General features: G+C 41.4%; 1 protein-coding gene across 2 annotated transcripts; it reads right to left on the bottom strand.

Annotated features, from left to right (window-relative positions):
- Window positions 1–257: 257 nt before the first annotated feature.
- Window positions 258–9378, bottom strand: LOC117357765 (calponin homology domain-containing protein DDB_G0272472-like). 2 transcript variants are annotated; one of them, XM_033938834.1, is made up of 3 exons: window positions 9244–9378; window positions 6209–6323; window positions 258–1539 (listed from the first exon to the last, which is right to left on the bottom strand). In XM_033938834.1, exon 3 carries the CDS (start codon window positions 1518–1520, stop codon window positions 582–584), a length of 939 nt encoding a protein of 312 aa, XP_033794725.1. In that variant the 5' UTR covers window positions 1521–1539; window positions 6209–6323; window positions 9244–9378; the 3' UTR covers window positions 258–581. The 2 variants fall into 2 exon arrangements, with proteins under 2 accessions (XP_033794725.1, XP_033794724.1); XM_033938833.1 differs by lacking the exons at window positions 6209–6323; window positions 9244–9378 and adding an exon at window positions 6028–6180.
- Window positions 9379–18157: the final 8779 nt, after the last annotated feature.

Below are 18157 nucleotides of genomic sequence, written 5' to 3'. Positions count from 1 at the left end.
ATGGAAACTCAGACGATTCGTTCCACAACCCAAAAACTTTAATACAAAATACTATACATACTTGTATTGCAAGACCTCGCTCATTTAGAACAGTCACTACACTCCTGCAGCGTCAGAGAAGAACCATTGGTTCAGTTGCGATGATGTCGTGCGTGTATACTGTATGCACTTGTATTGAAAGACTTTGCTTGTTTAGAACAGTCACTACACTCTTGCAATGTCAGAGAGAGAACCGTCGGCTCAGTTGTGATGTGTGTATACTGTATGTACTTGTATTGCAAAACATTGCTTGTATATCAAGTTAAAATTTAATAAAATGTTTTGCTTGTCTTGCAACACTTGCAAACTAAGTTACTCGCAATCCAAGGTTTTACTGTATATTAAGATTTCTGCAGTGAAATATTCATTACTTTCCACTCCTATCTGCCAGGCCTCCGCTTGTAGTAGGTAATATATTAGCGATGATCAGCAATTCTGAAAGTTAGCATGTTACTGCAAAAGGACTGTGGTAAAACAAAATCTATCCCAGAGTGACTGTTCTAACATGAAGACTTTTTTTTTTCCAACGGATCCGGCATCTTTTATTTTATCCCAGTTGCCGACTGGAAGGACGTTTCACTTTCACCACTCTGTTTCTGTGAAATGATGCTCTTGCGCTGGTGGCGAATGTGCGCCAGGCTTTGGTTATGTTGCTTCTCCCATAGCAGCTGTTTGTTCTGCTCCTCCAGGCGGAGCTTGTGGGCCTGCAAAATGCGCGAGCGGCGGATCAAGTGCAGGAGCTCGTGTCGAAGCTGCTGGTTTTCTACTATCACTCGCTCGCTTTGTTGGATCATACTGCGCATGGCTGCCTCCTGGGCCTGCTTTGTTAGCGTCAGCAATTGCTTCTGGGTGTCATTCTCGAATGCGACCTTCTCTTGCAGAAAACCGCTCTTGATCTGCAGCAAGTTCTTTATATGCTTCCCCCTACTGGCCATTACTTCTCTTTCCAACTCTTTGATCTGGGACTCCTGTTCCTGCTGTAGATCTTTGACTGACTGAAAGTCTGCAATATCTTTGTTGATACGAACCAATTCATTCTCTTTCTGGCGTATATTCTTCCTCAGTTCTTCCTCCTTTGCTCGGAACTGGATCTGGAGCTCCTCTTTCTGTTTCTGGATGTTCTCCAGCTCTTTCTTGTTCTGGTCACTTAGTGTAATGATGGCATTTTGGCGCTTTTCGGTCCTTTTGGACATATAGGACATGTATTCCTGGCTGTCCACCCGTATCCGTTGGGCCTCCTCTTGCAGGAACTCATTTTCATGCCTTAGTAGGTCCATCTTTTTCCTCAGGCATTCAAACTGTGCTGTGAGCTTATCATGTTCCTGTTGCAGCAGAGCTTCTTTCTCAGTTATGACAGCTTTTGGGACTTCATTAGTGCTTTCAGCGCCCTCTCCATATTCTAAAGAAGTTCCTTCTGCAGAGTTTGGATTCTTTCCCAAGTTCTTACCCTTCTCTTTCAGCTGCTTTTTCTTGACTGGCATGTCTTCTCAAGCGATAGACCTAGGAGGTGTTCACAATAATAAGTTATTTCAAAATGTGAAGTTCTTCTAGCAAGCACTAACTCACAACCTTCACTTGATATAGGGCTTCATCAGTAGATTACCTGAAATACCTACCACCTTCATTTGTTGCCCCAGAATCTTTGCCATAATGTCCAAATGGATTATATGCTTTTCATAGTAAATGATGGCAGATAAAGACCCGAATGGTCCATCCAGGCTGCCCAACTGTACCCTCTCTTTAAATTACTGATTTAATGTAAATTGTCCTTTTCCCTAAGCATTTCTGGGCCAGAAACCCAAAGCTCTGCATGGTACTGTGCTTAGGTTCCATCTACTGAAGTCTCTATCAAAGCTCACTCCAGCCCATCTAAACCATCCCAGCCATCAAATACCTCCCCAGCCCATCTTCAACCAAATGGCCATATACTGACCCAGACTGTGCAAGCCTGCCTAGTACTAGTCTTAGTTCTTCAATATATACCATTATTTTCAGATTTGAGATCCCCTGTGTTCATCCCACACTTTTTTGAACTCTGCCACCATTTTCCTCTTCACCACTTCCCTCGGGAGCGCATTCCAGGCATCAACCACCCTCTCCGTAAATAATTATTTCCTTAAATTACTTTTGAGTCTACCACTCCTCAACCTCAGATTATGCCCTCTGGTTTTACCATTTTCCTTTCTCTGGAAAAGATTTTGTTGTCACCATTACCCATTACTCTTTCTTTCCTGGACTATTCTGACTCCATGGCTATGTGAAGTGGTAATGAAAGAAAGGATATGAAAAATTAATTGAGCTGCTTTGACTTAACAGTACAATCTATGTTATGGAGCTAGAAATCCTGGCTAGAAAATACTCTATAACACCTTGGTGACTCATGCTTTCAGTAATAGAAATATATAGAAATTGTGTTCTTCAAAGAAATATAAACTAGGCATTTCTATACTGGAACCTGCCATTTATAATTGCCCAAAATAAACAGAGAACTTCATGTGTCCCTTGTGTTTTAACCTGTCACTTCTTCTTCTTCTCCCAAGTTCTGTAACTTGAAAGTTATCTTACCACTTGGTGACGATAGGGCTGTGATTCTCAATCCAATGCTCAGGACACATCTAGTCAGAATTTTAGGATATCCACAATGAATATGTAAAAGGGATGAGACTTGATATACCACTTTTTCTATGTGGTTGCAATCAAAGTGGTTTACATATTTATTTTGTCCCTGGGGCAATGAAGTGTTTAGTGACTTGTCCAGAGTCGCAAGGAACTGCAGCGGGAATTGAACTCACAACCTCAGGTTGCTGAGGCAGCTGTTGTAACCACTAGACCACTCCACTATAAGATAGACTTGCAAAATAAATACCTATCTAAAAATATATAAACCACTTTGATTGCAACCACACAGAAAAAGTGGTAGATCAAGTCCCATCCCTTTTACATATTCATTGTGGATGTCCTAAGAACATAAAAATTGCCTTACTGGGACAGACCGAAGGTCCATCAAGACCAGTATTCTGTTTTCTACAGTGGCCAGCCCAGTTCACAGGTACCTGGCAAGATCCCGAGTAAAACAGATTCTGTGCTGCTTATCCCAGGAATACGCAATGGATTTCCCATGTCATCTCAATAATGACCTATGGACTTCTCTTTTAGGAAATTATCCAAACCTTTTTTAAACTTCCGCTAAGTTAACTGATTGATTTCACCACATTCTCTGGCAACAAATTCCAAAGTTTAATAACACATTGAGTAAAGAAATATTTTCTCCATTTTGTTTTAAATCTGCTACTTAGGGCTCCTTTTACTAAGCTGCGGTAGCGTTTTTAGCGCGCAGTGAACATTAGCGCGTGCTAACCCCCGCGCTATGCAGAAAAACTAATGCCAGCTCAATGGAGGCGTTAGCGTCTAGCGCGTGCGCTAAAACCAATAGCGCAACTTAGTAAAAGGAGCCCCTAGTAGCTTCATCATATGTCCCTTAGTCCTAGCATTTTTGAAAACAGTAAACAAGCAATTCACATCTATCCTTTCCACTCCACTCAGTATTTTATAGACCTCTATCATATCACCCCTGAGCCGTCTCTTCTCCAAGCTGACGAGCCCTAGCCGCTTTAGCCTTTTCTCCTAGGAAAGTCATCCCATCCCTATTATCATTTTTGTTGCCCTTCTCTGTACCTTTTCTAATTCCACTATATCTTTTTATTGAGATACAGTGACCAGAATTGCACACAGTATTTGAGGTGCAGCTGTACCATAGAGCACTACAAGGGCATTATAACATTTTCATCTTTGTTTTCCATTCCTTTCCTGATAATTTCCTTTCCTGATAATTCCTTTCTTAGCTGCCGCCGCACACTGACCTGAGGGTTTCAATATACCTACAACATTGACAACTAGATCCTTTTCCTGAGCAGTGACTCCTAACAGTATCTACTATGAAGAAGCTTGAAGTATTTATGTTTGCCATCAAAATATGCCTAAAGATTATGTCTAGGGTTACCAGATGTCTGGGAAAACCCGGACATGTCCTCTTTTTAGAGGACTGTCCAGGGTCCCGGACAGACTTTCCAAAACCCGGCAGTTTGTCCGGGTTTTGGAAAGCCCCACCGAGCTCCGGCCGCATCTGGAGGGCATCTGAGCATATGCAGGTGACGTTACATACATCCGTGGATGCTCCAGGCCCTCCAGGCATGGCCGGAGCTTGTTGGAGAAGATAAGAGGAGGTTTGTGGGGTTGGGGCTGGCCGGGGTGGGGTGGGGTTGGGGCTGGACTGGGCGGGGCCGGGGCAGAACAGGGTGGGGCCACAGGCAGAGGCGAAACAGGGTGGGGCCATGTGTCCGGATTATTGTGGCCCCTAAATGGTAACCATAATTATGTCTGCACAAAACAGGCAAGTTGCTTATTAATTTAATAGATATGTAAACTCCACAAAATTGTTCTGATTACATCAGGAAACATCTAACACAGTAGTTTCCAACCTTTTCTGTGTAAAGACAAGAAAGTCCTGAGAGCCACCAAAAGATTTCAAGCTTATGCATACTACTAATTTTGTAAACTGCCTTGACCTGCCTGTTTAGACTGGTTTTAAACATTAAAAATGAATGCTAATGTTAAGATATGTATGATTTATTGCTTAGATTTAAGCAGAATAAAACTTTTTAAAATAAGTAAATAAATATTGATTCTACAATGCTTCAAGGATATATTTTAAAAACTTGCTTTATTTTGTATTGTCAACAGTAGCAAATTTCATAAATGAGACACCCGAGTAACACACTTAAGAGATTGTTTGCAGTTAGCCAGGACAGAAAATTGAATAAATAAATAGCATATAAAATGGGCAAGATTGAAAATAATGCATTTACAGGATTTAAAGAGTATTTCAACCAACTGCTTTAGAGCTGCAATGGAGGACTTCAGGGTAGAGAACGACACAGTGATAAAATTCATCACCTTCCCCATCTCCACAATCCTGTGTCATTCTTTAGTGTCTGTCTCAACCTCAGTCCTTCTACACCAGCATTCTTCAGTGCAAGGCTTGAGGGTCAGTGGCTGAGCCAAGTATAGGATAATGAGGCCATTGTGACATCACTGATAAGGTTGGCTTTTAGGCATTGGTGGAATGAGGCATTATGACATCACAATCTCAGCTCTGGAATGCCTTTGGATTTCTGCTAGGTACTTGTGATCTGGGTTAGCCACTGCTGAAAACAGGATACTGGACTTGGTGGACCTTTGGTCTGTCCCAGTATGGCAACACTTATGCTCTTCTGGTCTTTAGTGTCATTCTTTAGTGTCTTTCTCAACCTCAGTCCTTCTATACCAGCATTCTTCAATGCAAGGCTTGAAGGTCAGTGGCGGAGCCCATTCATACTCTGATTCTTCCCTCTCTCCTTAAAGAATGACATGGAGATGGTTTCCCGCGGTTATCCACGAGGACGGGAATGGTGATGAATTTTGTCACCGTGTCATTCTCTACTTCAGGGGCCACATATGGTCCGGAGGCTGTGCATTGGAGACCACTGATCTATTATTTGTTATTCCATCCTTGCAAAACTCCTTTTAAAGTAAACTGACCTCTACAAATGCAGAATGTTGGAGCTGAGTTGAGCTCACAGCCAGTCTAGTTTAATTTTTGTCAATTGTATGTAGGCTGTGGGTAGGGGAAAAGAGAATTCGAAATGTTTACTGATAAAATACAAACCTAGAGCAACAACTTGTATGGATTTGGGCAAGGAAGTTACAAATCCCTCAAAACTGAATGGATAGACTAGGCTCACTGTCCTCAGATAAGCAGTTTTCTACTTATACTGTTTGGCATGCCAAATAACTATTTGTCTTTACGGTTGTGCACTTTTGTTTGAGACTCCCTGTTGCTTAGCTACCTTCAACAAACCGTTCAAGCCACAATCCTTTAATTCCCATACACCCAGCCCCCTGAAATAGTTGCCCATTGCTTCAATACGCAGGAACTTTCAATTTACTAACCTGTAACAGGGAATGTTGTCTTCTTATATGCAATAAAGATCTTTTTACTGAGTTGTAGCCTCACCAGGTTTCCCACTTTCACGTCTCCTGGTCTGTCGAAATAAGTTGGACTGCAGCATTCAGCAGCAACTGGTTCTTCCTGAAACTTTAGACTTTTTAATATTCATGAGTTTGGGCTTACCCAGAGCTTAATTCCAACCGGACAGCTGTTTAAAGAGACAGTGCTTCTGTTCTCTCCCACGCCCATCCCAGCTATGCAGGACTCAATGGACTGGATTTTTGCTTCAGTGCTTTTTCTTTAATGGTAACAAACAAAAGATTAATAGGATTTGCAAGGTTAGATATTTTAAAAAGTGGCACTTTATCTACATGCAAATAAACTTCAAACCAAACAAAGAAATAAGAGTCAACAAACAAGTTGTAGGTGATACCTTTTTACTGGACTAACTTACCCCCTCTTTTACCAACGCATAGTTCGAGTTTTAGCGCTGGCAGCGGCGGTAACTGCTCCGACACTCCTATGAGCGTCAGAGCAGTTACCGCCGCTGCCGGCGCTAAAACCCATGCTATGCATTCATAAAAGAGGGTTTTAGTTTATCACTGACAAATTTTGAGAGTTATCTTCTCTTCATCACTACTACTACTATTAATTATTTCTATAGCGCTACCAGACGCACACAGCGCTGTACAGAGTCACAAAGAGTAAGAAAACAGACCCTGCTCAAAAGAGCTTACAATCTAAACAGGCAAACAGGATGTCATGGATACAGTTAAGGGGAACGGTTAATCAGCGGGCTGGGTTGGAGGGCAGAGGAGTAGGGTTAAGGATTGGAAGCTATATCAAAAAGGTAGGTTTTCAGTCTGCTTTTAAGGGAAGGGGCTTGACGGACAGACTTGGATAGTTTATTCCAGGCATAGGGGGCAGCTAGACAAAAGGAACAAAGTCTGGAATTGGCAGTAGAGGAGAAGGTTAACGTTAAGAGTGACTTATCTGAGGAATGGAGTTCTCTGGGAGCTGTATAAGAAGAGATTTTGAGGGGCAGCAGAATGAACACACTTGTAGGTCAGCAATAAGATCTTGAACTGTATGTGATGGCAGATAGGGAGCCAATGAAGTGACTTAAGGAGAGGGGTGACATGAGCGTAGCGAGGTTGGTAGAAGATGAGTCACGCAGCAGAGTTTTGCACAGATTACAAGGGGGAGAGGTGTCACTGAGAGACACCAGTTAGGAGTAGATTGCAGTAATCTAAGCGTGAGGTTATGAGAGCTTGGACAAGGGTCCGGGTAGTGTGCTCAGAGAGGAAGGGGCAAATTTTGGTGATATTGAAGGGATAGAAGTGACAGGTCTTAGCACCTTGTTGGATATACGTAGAAAGTGAGAGGTCAGAATTGAAGATGACTCCAAGGTTGCGAGCAGAGGAGACTGGAACAATGACAGTATTATTTACTGAGATGGAGAGAGGAGGAGGAAGAGCAGAGGGTTAGGAGGAAAGAGGAGCAGCTAAGTATTGGACATATTTAATTTCAGATGACGGCAGGACATCTAGGCAGCAATGTCAGCCAAACAAGCAGAGACTTTTTCTTGGACTTTAGGTGAAATTTCAGGTGTAGAGAGGTAGAGCTGGGAGTCATCAGCATAAAGATGATACTGGAAGCCATGGGATCAGAGCACCAAGGGAAGAGGTGTAGAGAGAGAAGAGAAGAGGTCCTAAGACAGAACCCTGGGGTATACCAACCGCTAGCGGGGTAGCAGCAAAAGAGGACCCACCAATACATACACTAATGGTGCGTTGGGAAAGGTAGGAAGTAAACCAGGAGAGGACAGAATTACGGAATCCAAGTGGGGACAGCATATCAAGGACTAAGTTGTGATTTACAGTATCAAAGGTCATCAGGTCAGTGAAAAAACAATGCAGTTACATCACAATGCAAGTTATGCCAGCACAGACCACAGGACCTTACAGCGGCTCACATAAGAAAAATATATCCAAGTGTGCTAACATGGGAGCCATAAATTTCTATATCAAATTTTAAAAAAAACATATTATATAAATAAACAGAGATAACATGTTGTTTCATAATCCAGTTAGAAATATATGAAAAGTTCTCAGCCCAACCAAAATTGGGGCAGTCTCCATTGAGGGCTATACACTCAGAGCTAGATTCTCACAACTTCCTGTAGGAGGGGTCTTAAACAACCTGGGTCAATCAGAGCCTTAGGCCCCTCCCTAGTGCATCCCAGGATGCACCGGAGAGGGGAAAGCCCGCAGTTTTGAAGAAGTGGGCCTACTGGTCAGAGGGAATAGGCATCCCACCAACCAGCCATCGTTAACAAGGTAAGAGTGAGGGGGGTAAGGGTCATCGGAGGCACAGAGGGTGTCGGGAGGGAGGGTGTTGCGTGATGGCGGGAGGGAGAAGGTATCTCTCCCACTGCCGGGGGGGCTGTCGTGGGGGGCATGTTGCTTGGCGGCAGGAGGGAGTGGACATCTCTCCCACTGCCAAGGGGTGTCTGGGGGGCTTTTCTTGGTGGTGGGAGGGAGTGGGCATCTCTCCTACTGCTGGGGAGGGTTGTGGGGGTGTTGCGGGTGATTGTGCAAAGCAGCAGGAGAGAGTGGGCGCCTCTCCTACTGATCTTCAATTTGGGGTTTATTTATTTTTTATTTTAATTTGGAGGGGAGGTCTGAGCTGTCAAACTTTACTTTCCAGTCAATGCCTGAGCCAATCAGCACTCAGGCACTGATTAGAAAGTAAGGCAACGACAGCTCAGACCTGTTGGTGAATTTTTGCTGCAAATGTGGCACAACAAGGCTAGAGAATCACTTAGCGATTAGAGAGAATCGTTCAGAGTGATCATTTTAATATTAATGACCTTGTTGTACTACATTTGCATGGCAGTATCGGAGACTGCTAGAAAGCTCAGAAAAGACCTCGGTAAGACGTTTTGATAATCTGCCACTAAAATACATGCACGCTAAACTGTCTGGAACCGGTTTAGCCACCAAGCTAAAGGCAGATTTTAGTTTTGAGAATCTGCTCCAGAGTCTCTGATCTTGAAGCCTCAGTGCAGGAGTGCCTTTCTGATGTTCCTTGCAAGGGTGATGATCTGTTTGGAGATAAGACTGAGGAGGTGGCTAATCCAATTCAAAAACACACAGACGCAATGATAACTTTTTCTAAACCTAGGCCTAGATTTACTAACCCCCCCCCCCCCTTACCTTTCCGATCCGTATCCGATCCGATCCGTGGCCAGGTGACCGATTCACAATGAGTCTGCATGCAAATGGACGCGATCGGAGGCGTGTCCCACACCGACCCCAGAGCGATCAGGCAGAGCAATCCTAACGCATGCACAGACCATCTTCTTTGCCAATAGATGGTCTGCGCATGCACTTGCTTTCAGCACGAGTGAGGAAGGGAGAGGGAGGGGAGAATGAGAATCTAGCAGGGGGAACCGAAGAGCCTGGGGCAGGGAATAGGAGCTAACAGCTAGCTTGCTTTTCGCTGTTTTGAAAGCTGGGGAAGGAGCAAGAAATCGTGCAGTGCAGAGTCTGAGAAGCCGCAGATGCTAATGGTAACTAGTAAGATGGCAAAGGAAGATGAAAATGATTTATCATGCTGAAGTGGCCACTGAGAGAGAAGCCTCCATACACATGAGTGGAGAGACCCATTCCTAACACATGTTGTTTCTAGCACCTTCAGAATAAGAGGCCTACAGCCAGCCTTCCCCTGAGCCTGTGGTTTTAACCCATGGGTTTAAAGCGGGGCTGCACTACGGCATGTTCTGGAGCAGAACATGCCATAGTGCAGCCCCACTTTAAACCCGCAGGTTAAAACCATGGGCTTGCACTGCAGGGTGGCAGAGAGCAGGAGAGTTGGTAGGGACGTGAGCGACTGGTCTTCAGCAGTCGCTTCTTTTTTGATCGGTGTTCCTGAATTTGTTTTGTGAATCACTGCCTTCCTACTTTTGGATGCCCTTCCCTTCATTTGCATGCACGGATCGAATTGGGAGGAAGGTTAGTGAATCGGGTCGGGATCACAAAGTGGTCGGGACACAATCGGTGGGCATAGTGAATCTAGCTCCTAAACCCTCTCCATTAGTGTCTCTTGAACTTTTTGTAGCTCTGGCACACTAACCAGAACAAATGGATTTTTTGTGGCTCATTATAATTGAAATTATAAAATTGCAAAACCAGCAAAAAATAATTTGAGAGTTATTTATTTAAAGTTTTTAAAGCTATGTATGGGTAATTGTAACAATGGTGAAACTAAAGTAGATAGAATTGCCAATCAAATGCGACGGATGAGCTTGTTTTTGAGTGCAAATTAACTCAAAATGTGGCTCAATAGTCGACAAGCAAACATGCATTTCATCATCCACCATATGCAGTCATTCTCTTTTTTTCAATTTAATTTCTGTCAGCGCTGAAAATCCAAGTTCACAAATATAAGAAAACTCAAATGGTAACAAAAGCCTTGATCGCTTTGTTGCTCAAGTTAGGAAACTTCTGCATAAAAAAATAAAATAAAAACTAAAATTACTTGCCCATTAGTTTTCAAGGACCAATCATGTCAAAGCACGATGCATGTCTGGGCGGTTCTATCCTTACGTACGCAGATGCTCATAACATTGACAGATTCTTGTGTACATGTGCATGTCATCTATTCTACTGTATACTTATGAAGGGAATTTTTAAAAATAAAGTAAAATTCTGGAATCTCTCGTGGCACACCTGGAATCTCTTTGGGGCATACCACTGTTCCATGGCATACAGTTCTACATCTTTCTCTTCTTATGGAAGGTACTCTGCCCCATCCAGATGATGAAGATACAGCGTAGTAGATTTAAAATAAACCAAGGGTAATATTTCTTTATTCAACGTGTAATTCATTGCCGGAGAATGTAGTGAAATCAGTTAGCATAGCAGGGTTTAAAAAAAAAGGTTTGGCTAATTTCCTAAAAGGCCATTATTAAGATGGCTTGGGGAAACCACTACTTATTCCTAGGATAAGCAGCATAAAATCTGTTTTACTCTTTGGGATCTTGCCAGGTACTTGTGATCTATGTTGGACACTATTGGAAATAGGATTCTGGACTTGATGGACCTTTGGTCCGTCCCAGTATGGCAATTCTTATGTTCTTAAGCATCATTACAATCAGCCATCTTCATCATCATCTAGGCCTACTAATCAATGAACCCATGCAAAGCAACTAAAGACTCAGAAGTCACAAGCTCAGTTTCAGTCCAATCAGCAGGCTCCTTAGATAGAGATAGAGAGCATTGCCTCCATTCCTTTGACTCTGGCTCCCAATCTTCCCATTGGAGGCAGCCTACTCTTTTTTCACCAGCTCTAGACTCTTATCACAACAGACCAGTAGGTGCTTTGAGTCTGGAGTGAGTATATGCTAGACCTTGAAACCTTCGCCAGAGAACTTGGAGCAGTCTGTGGTCCCTTTCTTTGTTTGAGGTTAAGAGTTATCAATGTACCTGTCTTATTAAACTTGTTAAGGAACAAAGCAAAACCCTCCACTACGCAGGTCAGCTGAGAAGAGACAGCTGGAAGGCTCACCTCTCTATTGTCTGGTTGCAAGGTGCAGCGGTAGGACTGGGGAAGGTGGCATCCCTCCACTTCCTGCCCGGAGGGAGCCCTGCATAGGAAGAGCCCGAGAGCCTGCCAATTAACTATTTCCTGCACACGGTGCTGCTGCTTTCCTCAACCCTTCTAGCCAAACATGAGGAATATTAGAGAGAATTTTGTAAGGAGATCCCTAACTTATCGGTAGGCACAATAACTTTCCAGCTAAAGAGAAAAGTCACCAAATTTTGTAGGAGGGCCATGAGAATCTCTGATGACTGTGAAGATTAGAAGCATCAATGTCTGAGATATTCCCGTTGTCTTTATATGCAGTAGCTTGGAATGCCTGAAAGTTTGGCCCTGAAGCAGCGGACACGAATGTAACTCCGCGAAACGCTGGCCGCGTTGGCAGTTCCTAAGACCAAGCACTGTTTTAAGTTAAGTAAGATTTGAGTCACCTTTTTCAGTTGTACGGAATAGTGCATGAGAATTGGCTAAGTGAAAAGCAGGGGAAGTAAGAAGAAAAATTTAAAAAATCAAAAAGAAAAAAAACTTTTAAATAACTTATGAACCAGTTTAGAATAAGTTAAAATAGTGAAATTATTTATGGTATGAGTAAAATGAAACAGGTTTTTTGGCCAATGACTGGAGCGAGGAGCATGTAAACTACGCTGATCAATTCAGTCTATGATAGTACGACTGGCTCCATTTCTGAGGCCTTTTCCTATACTAAATATATTTTGAATGCACTTCTCTGAAAGAGTGGTAGAGTAATCTATATAGTGTGTAATTTTGACAATACAAACCACTTTATTTAGGTTATTGAAAGGGGGGCCATGTTTTAGGAAGAGTGACAAAAGCTAGAAGCCAGGGGAAGAGAAGAGGATTGATCATGTAGTGCATGGAGGATTACTGAAAATTACATGGAGTCCTGAAAAGCTAGCAGGGAGACATTAGCTATGCCCTTGAAATAATAATTACATTACTCAATAAAACAATGGCACAAAGCAAACTGTAATTACTTACTAGATTCCCCCAGTAATCTAATGACACAGCATTAAAGTAATTATTAAGAAAGTCATTATGCCAACTAACTGATCGTCCTCCTCTGCCTCTTTCTCTCTTCAGCATGCTCTAAAGACTCTGGGGAACAATTTTCAGACTCCACTTTGGTGCAAAATCCACACACTCTTTTTATCCACTGTTTTGATATCACACTGTGCCGCACTACAGTATTTAGCAGTCAGTCAAGTCACTCCAACATTCACAGAAAAAGACTCGAAATTCTTACAGGCCGATGTTTAAAACTTCGGCACTAAAGCAAACAGTGCAGGGAACAGTGCCAAGAAAATACCACCCCCAATGCTTAAAAATAATAACATACAAATATTGGGCTGCTACCATCTACTACCATTTATGTTCTTATGTTAATCTGCTTTATGTAAATGTTTTCTATACTCTGCATTGCACAGCAGCACACTATGTAAATTCATTTTCTCTAACTGCAGTATATCTGGAACACCGACAGCTGCTGCTTAACTTTGCAGTTTAACTGTTTCAGTATAGAAATGCTTCATAAAATCTGCCATAGAAATTGGTAGTGTTATACTGTCTGTATTCCTCAGTGTTTTTGGGCATGACAGAAGATAAGAACATAAGACGTTGCCACTGCTGGGTCAGACCAGTGGTCCATCGTGCGCAGCAGTCCGCTCCCGCAGCGGCCCCCAGGTCCAAGACCAGTGCCCAGAGGCCAGCCCTATCTGCATATGTTCCGGTTCAGCAGGAACTTGTCTAACTTTGTCTTTAATCCCTGGAGGGTGTTTTCCCCTATAATAGCCTCTGGAAGAGCATTCCAGTTTTCCACTACTCTCTGGGGGAAGAAGAACTTCCTTACGTTTGTACGGAATCTATCCCCTTTTAAATTTAGAGAGTGCCCTCTCGTTCTCTCTACCTTGGAGAGGGTGAACAACCTGTCTTTATCTACTAAGTCTATTCCCTTCATTATCTTGAATGTTTCTATCATGTCCCCTCTCAGTCTCCTCTTTTCAAGGGAGAAGAGGCCCAGTTTCTCTAATCTCTCACTGTATGGCAACTCCTCCAGCCTCTTAACCATTTTAGTCGCTCTTCTCTGGACCCTTTCTAGTACCATGTCTTTCTTCATGTACGGCAACCAGTGCTGGACGCAGTATTCCAGGTGAGGGCATACCATGGCCCGGTACAGTGGCATGATAACCTTCTCCGATCTGTTCGTGATCCCCTTCTTAATCATTCCTAGCATTCTGTTCGCCCTTTTTGTTGCCGCCGCGCATTGCGCGGACAGCTTCATCGATTTGTCGACCAGTACTCCCAAGTCTCTTTCCTGGGGGGTCTCTCTAAGTACCACCCCGGACATTCTGTATTCATGTATAAGATTATTGTTACTGACATGCATCACCTTACACTTATCCACGTTGAACCTCATCTGCCATGTCGTTGCCCATTTCTCGAGCGTGTTTATGTCACGTTGCAGATGTTCACAATCCTCCCGCGTCTTCACTACTCTGAATAACTTCGTATCGTCTGCAAATTTAATCACCTCACTCGTCGTACCAATTTCCAGATCATTTATAAATATGTTGAAAAGCATGGGTCCAAGCGCCGAACCCAGTGGCACTCCACTGGTGACGCTTTTCCAGTCTGAGTATGTCCATTTACTCCCATTCCTATCCGCCAGCCAAATTTAATTCACATGAATATTTCACCCTCGATTCCATGGCTCACAATTTTTCAAAGTAGTTGTTCATGCGGAACTTTGTCGAAAGCCTTCTGAAAATCCAGATATACAATGTTGACCGGGTCACCCTTGTCTATCTGCCTGTTTACTCCCTCGAAGAAGTGCAGCAAGTTCATCAAGCAAGATCTTCCTTTGCTGAAGTCGTGCTGGCTGGTTCTTATCAGATTGGGTCCATCTAGGTGATCAATGATGTGGCTCTTTATCAGCGCCTCTACCTTCCCAGTACTGAGGTCAGACTCACCGGTCTGTAGTTTCCCAGATCACCCCTCAAACTTTTCTTGAAGATTGGTGTAACATTCGCCACCTTCCAGTCTTCCGGAATCCTTCCCGATTTGATCGACAGATTGGCTATCAGCTGAAGTAGTTCAGCTATAGTCCCTTTCAATTCCTTGATTACCCTTGGATGGATGCCATCCGGTCCTGGGGATTTATCATTTTTAAGCCTATCAATCTGCCAGCATACCTCTTCTAGATGGAAGTATTAGTTTGATAAGCTATGTATGCAAACTTAGAAAACACCTAAGAATAACCAAATGGTGTACTAAACTCTACTCTACATGCATATCTACCTAAGAGATTCTAACTATAATGTACAACTGCAAATTGTATCCTGTTTTTCTATGCATTATGTATATCAACCTGTAATCTGTTCTGAGCTTGTTGAGGAGGATGGGATATAAAACAAAACAAATAATTAAATAAATCTGCTGTGGTTTGTGTGTGTGTGGACAAAGTACAAAAGATTAGAAGGACCTTGGAGCAATTCCTTTTTAGCAATATTCAGGCAGGAGCCATCAGCTGCTCACAAGCTGCATCATCTTTTGACACATACTCTTTGATGGAAATAGAAAACATTCTTGATTGCTTGAAGACCTCGAGCAAATCCCTTGAACCTTGGTGCTGAAGAAACGTAGAGAGCCTGTAGTTGCGAAAATGAAGCACCTGATACATGTTCCTCTTAAAGTAGGGTTTACACCAAGCAGATTAAAAGACACCATCATTAGATCTTTACTGAATAAACTGTCCACATTGTTAATTAAAAGCCAACGGCAAATGTACGCTCTTTAGAAAAATTGATTGAACAGATATTAGCAGGATGTCTGACATAAATCCCAGAGGACAGGAATTTTATTGTCTGCTATAAATTGGGATTTTGACCTAAATTCAGTGCAGAAACATCTTATTGGCTCAGTGGAATGATTTACGATGGAGCTTTGATAGGAGCTGACACTCAGTCTTTCTCCTGTATCTGTTTTAATCCTTGGCACAGATAATCATTCCATTCTGTTAAATCTTATGCAGAGGACAGAAATACAGGGTCATATGGTGAATTGGTTTAATACCATTCTTGAAAGAAAGAAATCAAAGGGCAACGTTGGGAAATTATTTTTATAGTTATGGGAATTGGAACAGGGAGTTTCCCAAGGCCCAGCCCTTGCTCTTTATTTAACATTTCTATTTAATCTCTGTGGACTTTTTCTACTAAACCATGGTAAAGCTTTTTACCACAGCCAGCTCATTCAATTCCTATCAGCATTGGAGCATTTACCTCACCAGCCCACGGATAGAAGCCCTACTTTGGTTTAGTAAAAGCCAGTTTATGTTCTTTAATTAGGAAGGCAGGTTTTTTTAAATTATATAAGAAATGCGGAAAATGTGCAAAATACTCTAAAGTATATTTGGGTGTACAATTAGATGTTTCTCTATCATTCTAATTCCAATTAACTTCTGTGGTTAGGTCTTGCTTTGCATCATTATATCAAATTCAATTGATATGTCTTTACATAGACAAAACTTGTTGTGAGTCTTTGATACACACTTTGGTTATCTCAAAGTTGGATTACTGCAATATTATTTACACTGGTCTTCCAAAAATAGCTCTTAAGAATTGCAGACTGCCCAAAATACTGCCATTAGAGTGTTAACAAACACCCATAGATATGACCATGTCACTCCACTCCTGAAAGATTCTCATCGGCTTCCGATAAAGTCAAGATTAATGCATAAAGCTTTGACTCTAACTTTCAAAGCATTACGGACAGGGCAGCCAGAATATTTAGCTAATCTTTTGATCCCATATAGACCAGCTAGAAATTTATGTTCCACTAATGGTCATCAATTATCCTTACCTTCAGTCTACCTAGTGAGATTAACCTCTACATGTAATTCTGCTTTTTTTTTTTTTTTTTTTCTTCTGTACCTTATTTATGGAATTCGTTGCCATTAGAATTAAGTAGTGAACTCTCATATGTTAAATTTAGAAGTCTGTTAAAAACTTATCTTTTCGGATTGGAATATTCTTAATTGTTTTTTTTCAATCAAGGGATATTTAGTTTCATATTGGTACAAACGTTGGGGGAGAGATTTGCCATTGCTGCTTTTATAATTGTATTTTAAGTTTTATAATCTTTTTTTTATTTTAATTAGAATTTATTCTGTAATTCAGTTTTTATGTATTTTTACTTTCCCATTGATTATGGAATTCTTTTGTTTTTTGTTCAGTACTATGTAAACCACTATGATACTAATAAACATAAACAAAGTAGCATTCTGTTGACTTTTGGTACATTTTAGTACATGCTGTTTTGTGTGGCATATGCTAATGACCATGTTAAAACCAAAATAACACACAGTAAACAATATAACCTGTGTAGCATGTGCTATGTTGAGGTGAGATGTACAGTGTCTGCATCTATGAGACAAACTTGTTTTTTTCTGTTACATAGAGCATTTTGGACCCCGGTTCGTTTACAGAAGTTAAATAGCTCTAAGTCAAATAGATGCTGGCACTGTCATCTCGAAGCTGGGACATTAGATCATTTGTTATTCTATTGTCCATTAATACTTGCTTTTTGGAAATCAATATGGGGGTCAAATAAATAATTTGTTAGTAATCCGGTAGCATTATCCTATGGCACTGTATTGTTTGGCATGTCAATGAGGGCTGAAAGCCAAATATCCTCTAATAACAATAAGCTTCTACTCATTATGACAGCGGTTGCCATACAACAGATTACAAATAATTGGAAACATTGGGAGAGGCTGAATTATAGCTTTTTGGTGGAACTCTTTGTGCCACATATTCAAGATGGAAAGGATAATTGCCATGCAGTAGGGAAATTTTAAGAAATTTTAGGTTATTTGGGAACCATTAACAAGATACTGTAAAGATTGAAATTTTTATTTTTTTTTCCTTTTTAAAGATGCATTTGTCTATATATTCTTTATTCATTTTCAAGATTACATTAAGTGTTAAAATATATTCAATCACATAAACAATAAATACATCACTTAGAAATAATCATTAACACATCTCACAAATTCTTATCCCCATCCCAACCCACCCTCCCATATATTCCATTATCATATAAAACATGTAATAATAAAATCCCCCCTCCCTGCACCTTAAATTAACAAATAAATATAAGGGAACCAATTTTGAATTAATCTTTACAATACTTCGTTAATGGTTTCCACACATCCTGAAACTTTTTAAAATAACCCCGCTGTACTGCAATAAACCTTTCCATTTTATATATATGGCATAGAGAGTTCCACCAGAAGCTATAATTTAATCTCCTCCAATCCTTCCAATTAAATGTGATCTGCTGAATGGCAACTCCAGTCATTATAAGTAATAATTTATTGTTATTTGCAGAAATCTGACTTTTTGCTCTCATTTCCATACCAAATATCACAGTATCATAGGATAATGCCACCGGGTTATCTAATAAATTATTAATTTGGTCCCAAATTGATTTCCAAAAATTCATAATAAATGG

Source organism: Geotrypetes seraphini, chromosome 3 (assembly GCF_902459505.1).
Source record: "Geotrypetes seraphini chromosome 3, aGeoSer1.1, whole genome shotgun sequence".
In the NCBI taxonomy this organism is placed as follows: Eukaryota; Metazoa; Chordata; class Amphibia; order Gymnophiona; family Dermophiidae; genus Geotrypetes; species Geotrypetes seraphini.
Note: the sequence above shows the minus strand (reverse complement) of the source record. Positions and strands in the feature narration are given on the sequence as shown.

Coding starts and splice junctions, on each gene's coding strand:
- LOC117357765 (XM_033938834.1), bottom strand. CDS start 1,520: ATGCCAGTCAAGAAAAAGCAGCTGAAAGAGAAGGGTAAGAACTTGGGA.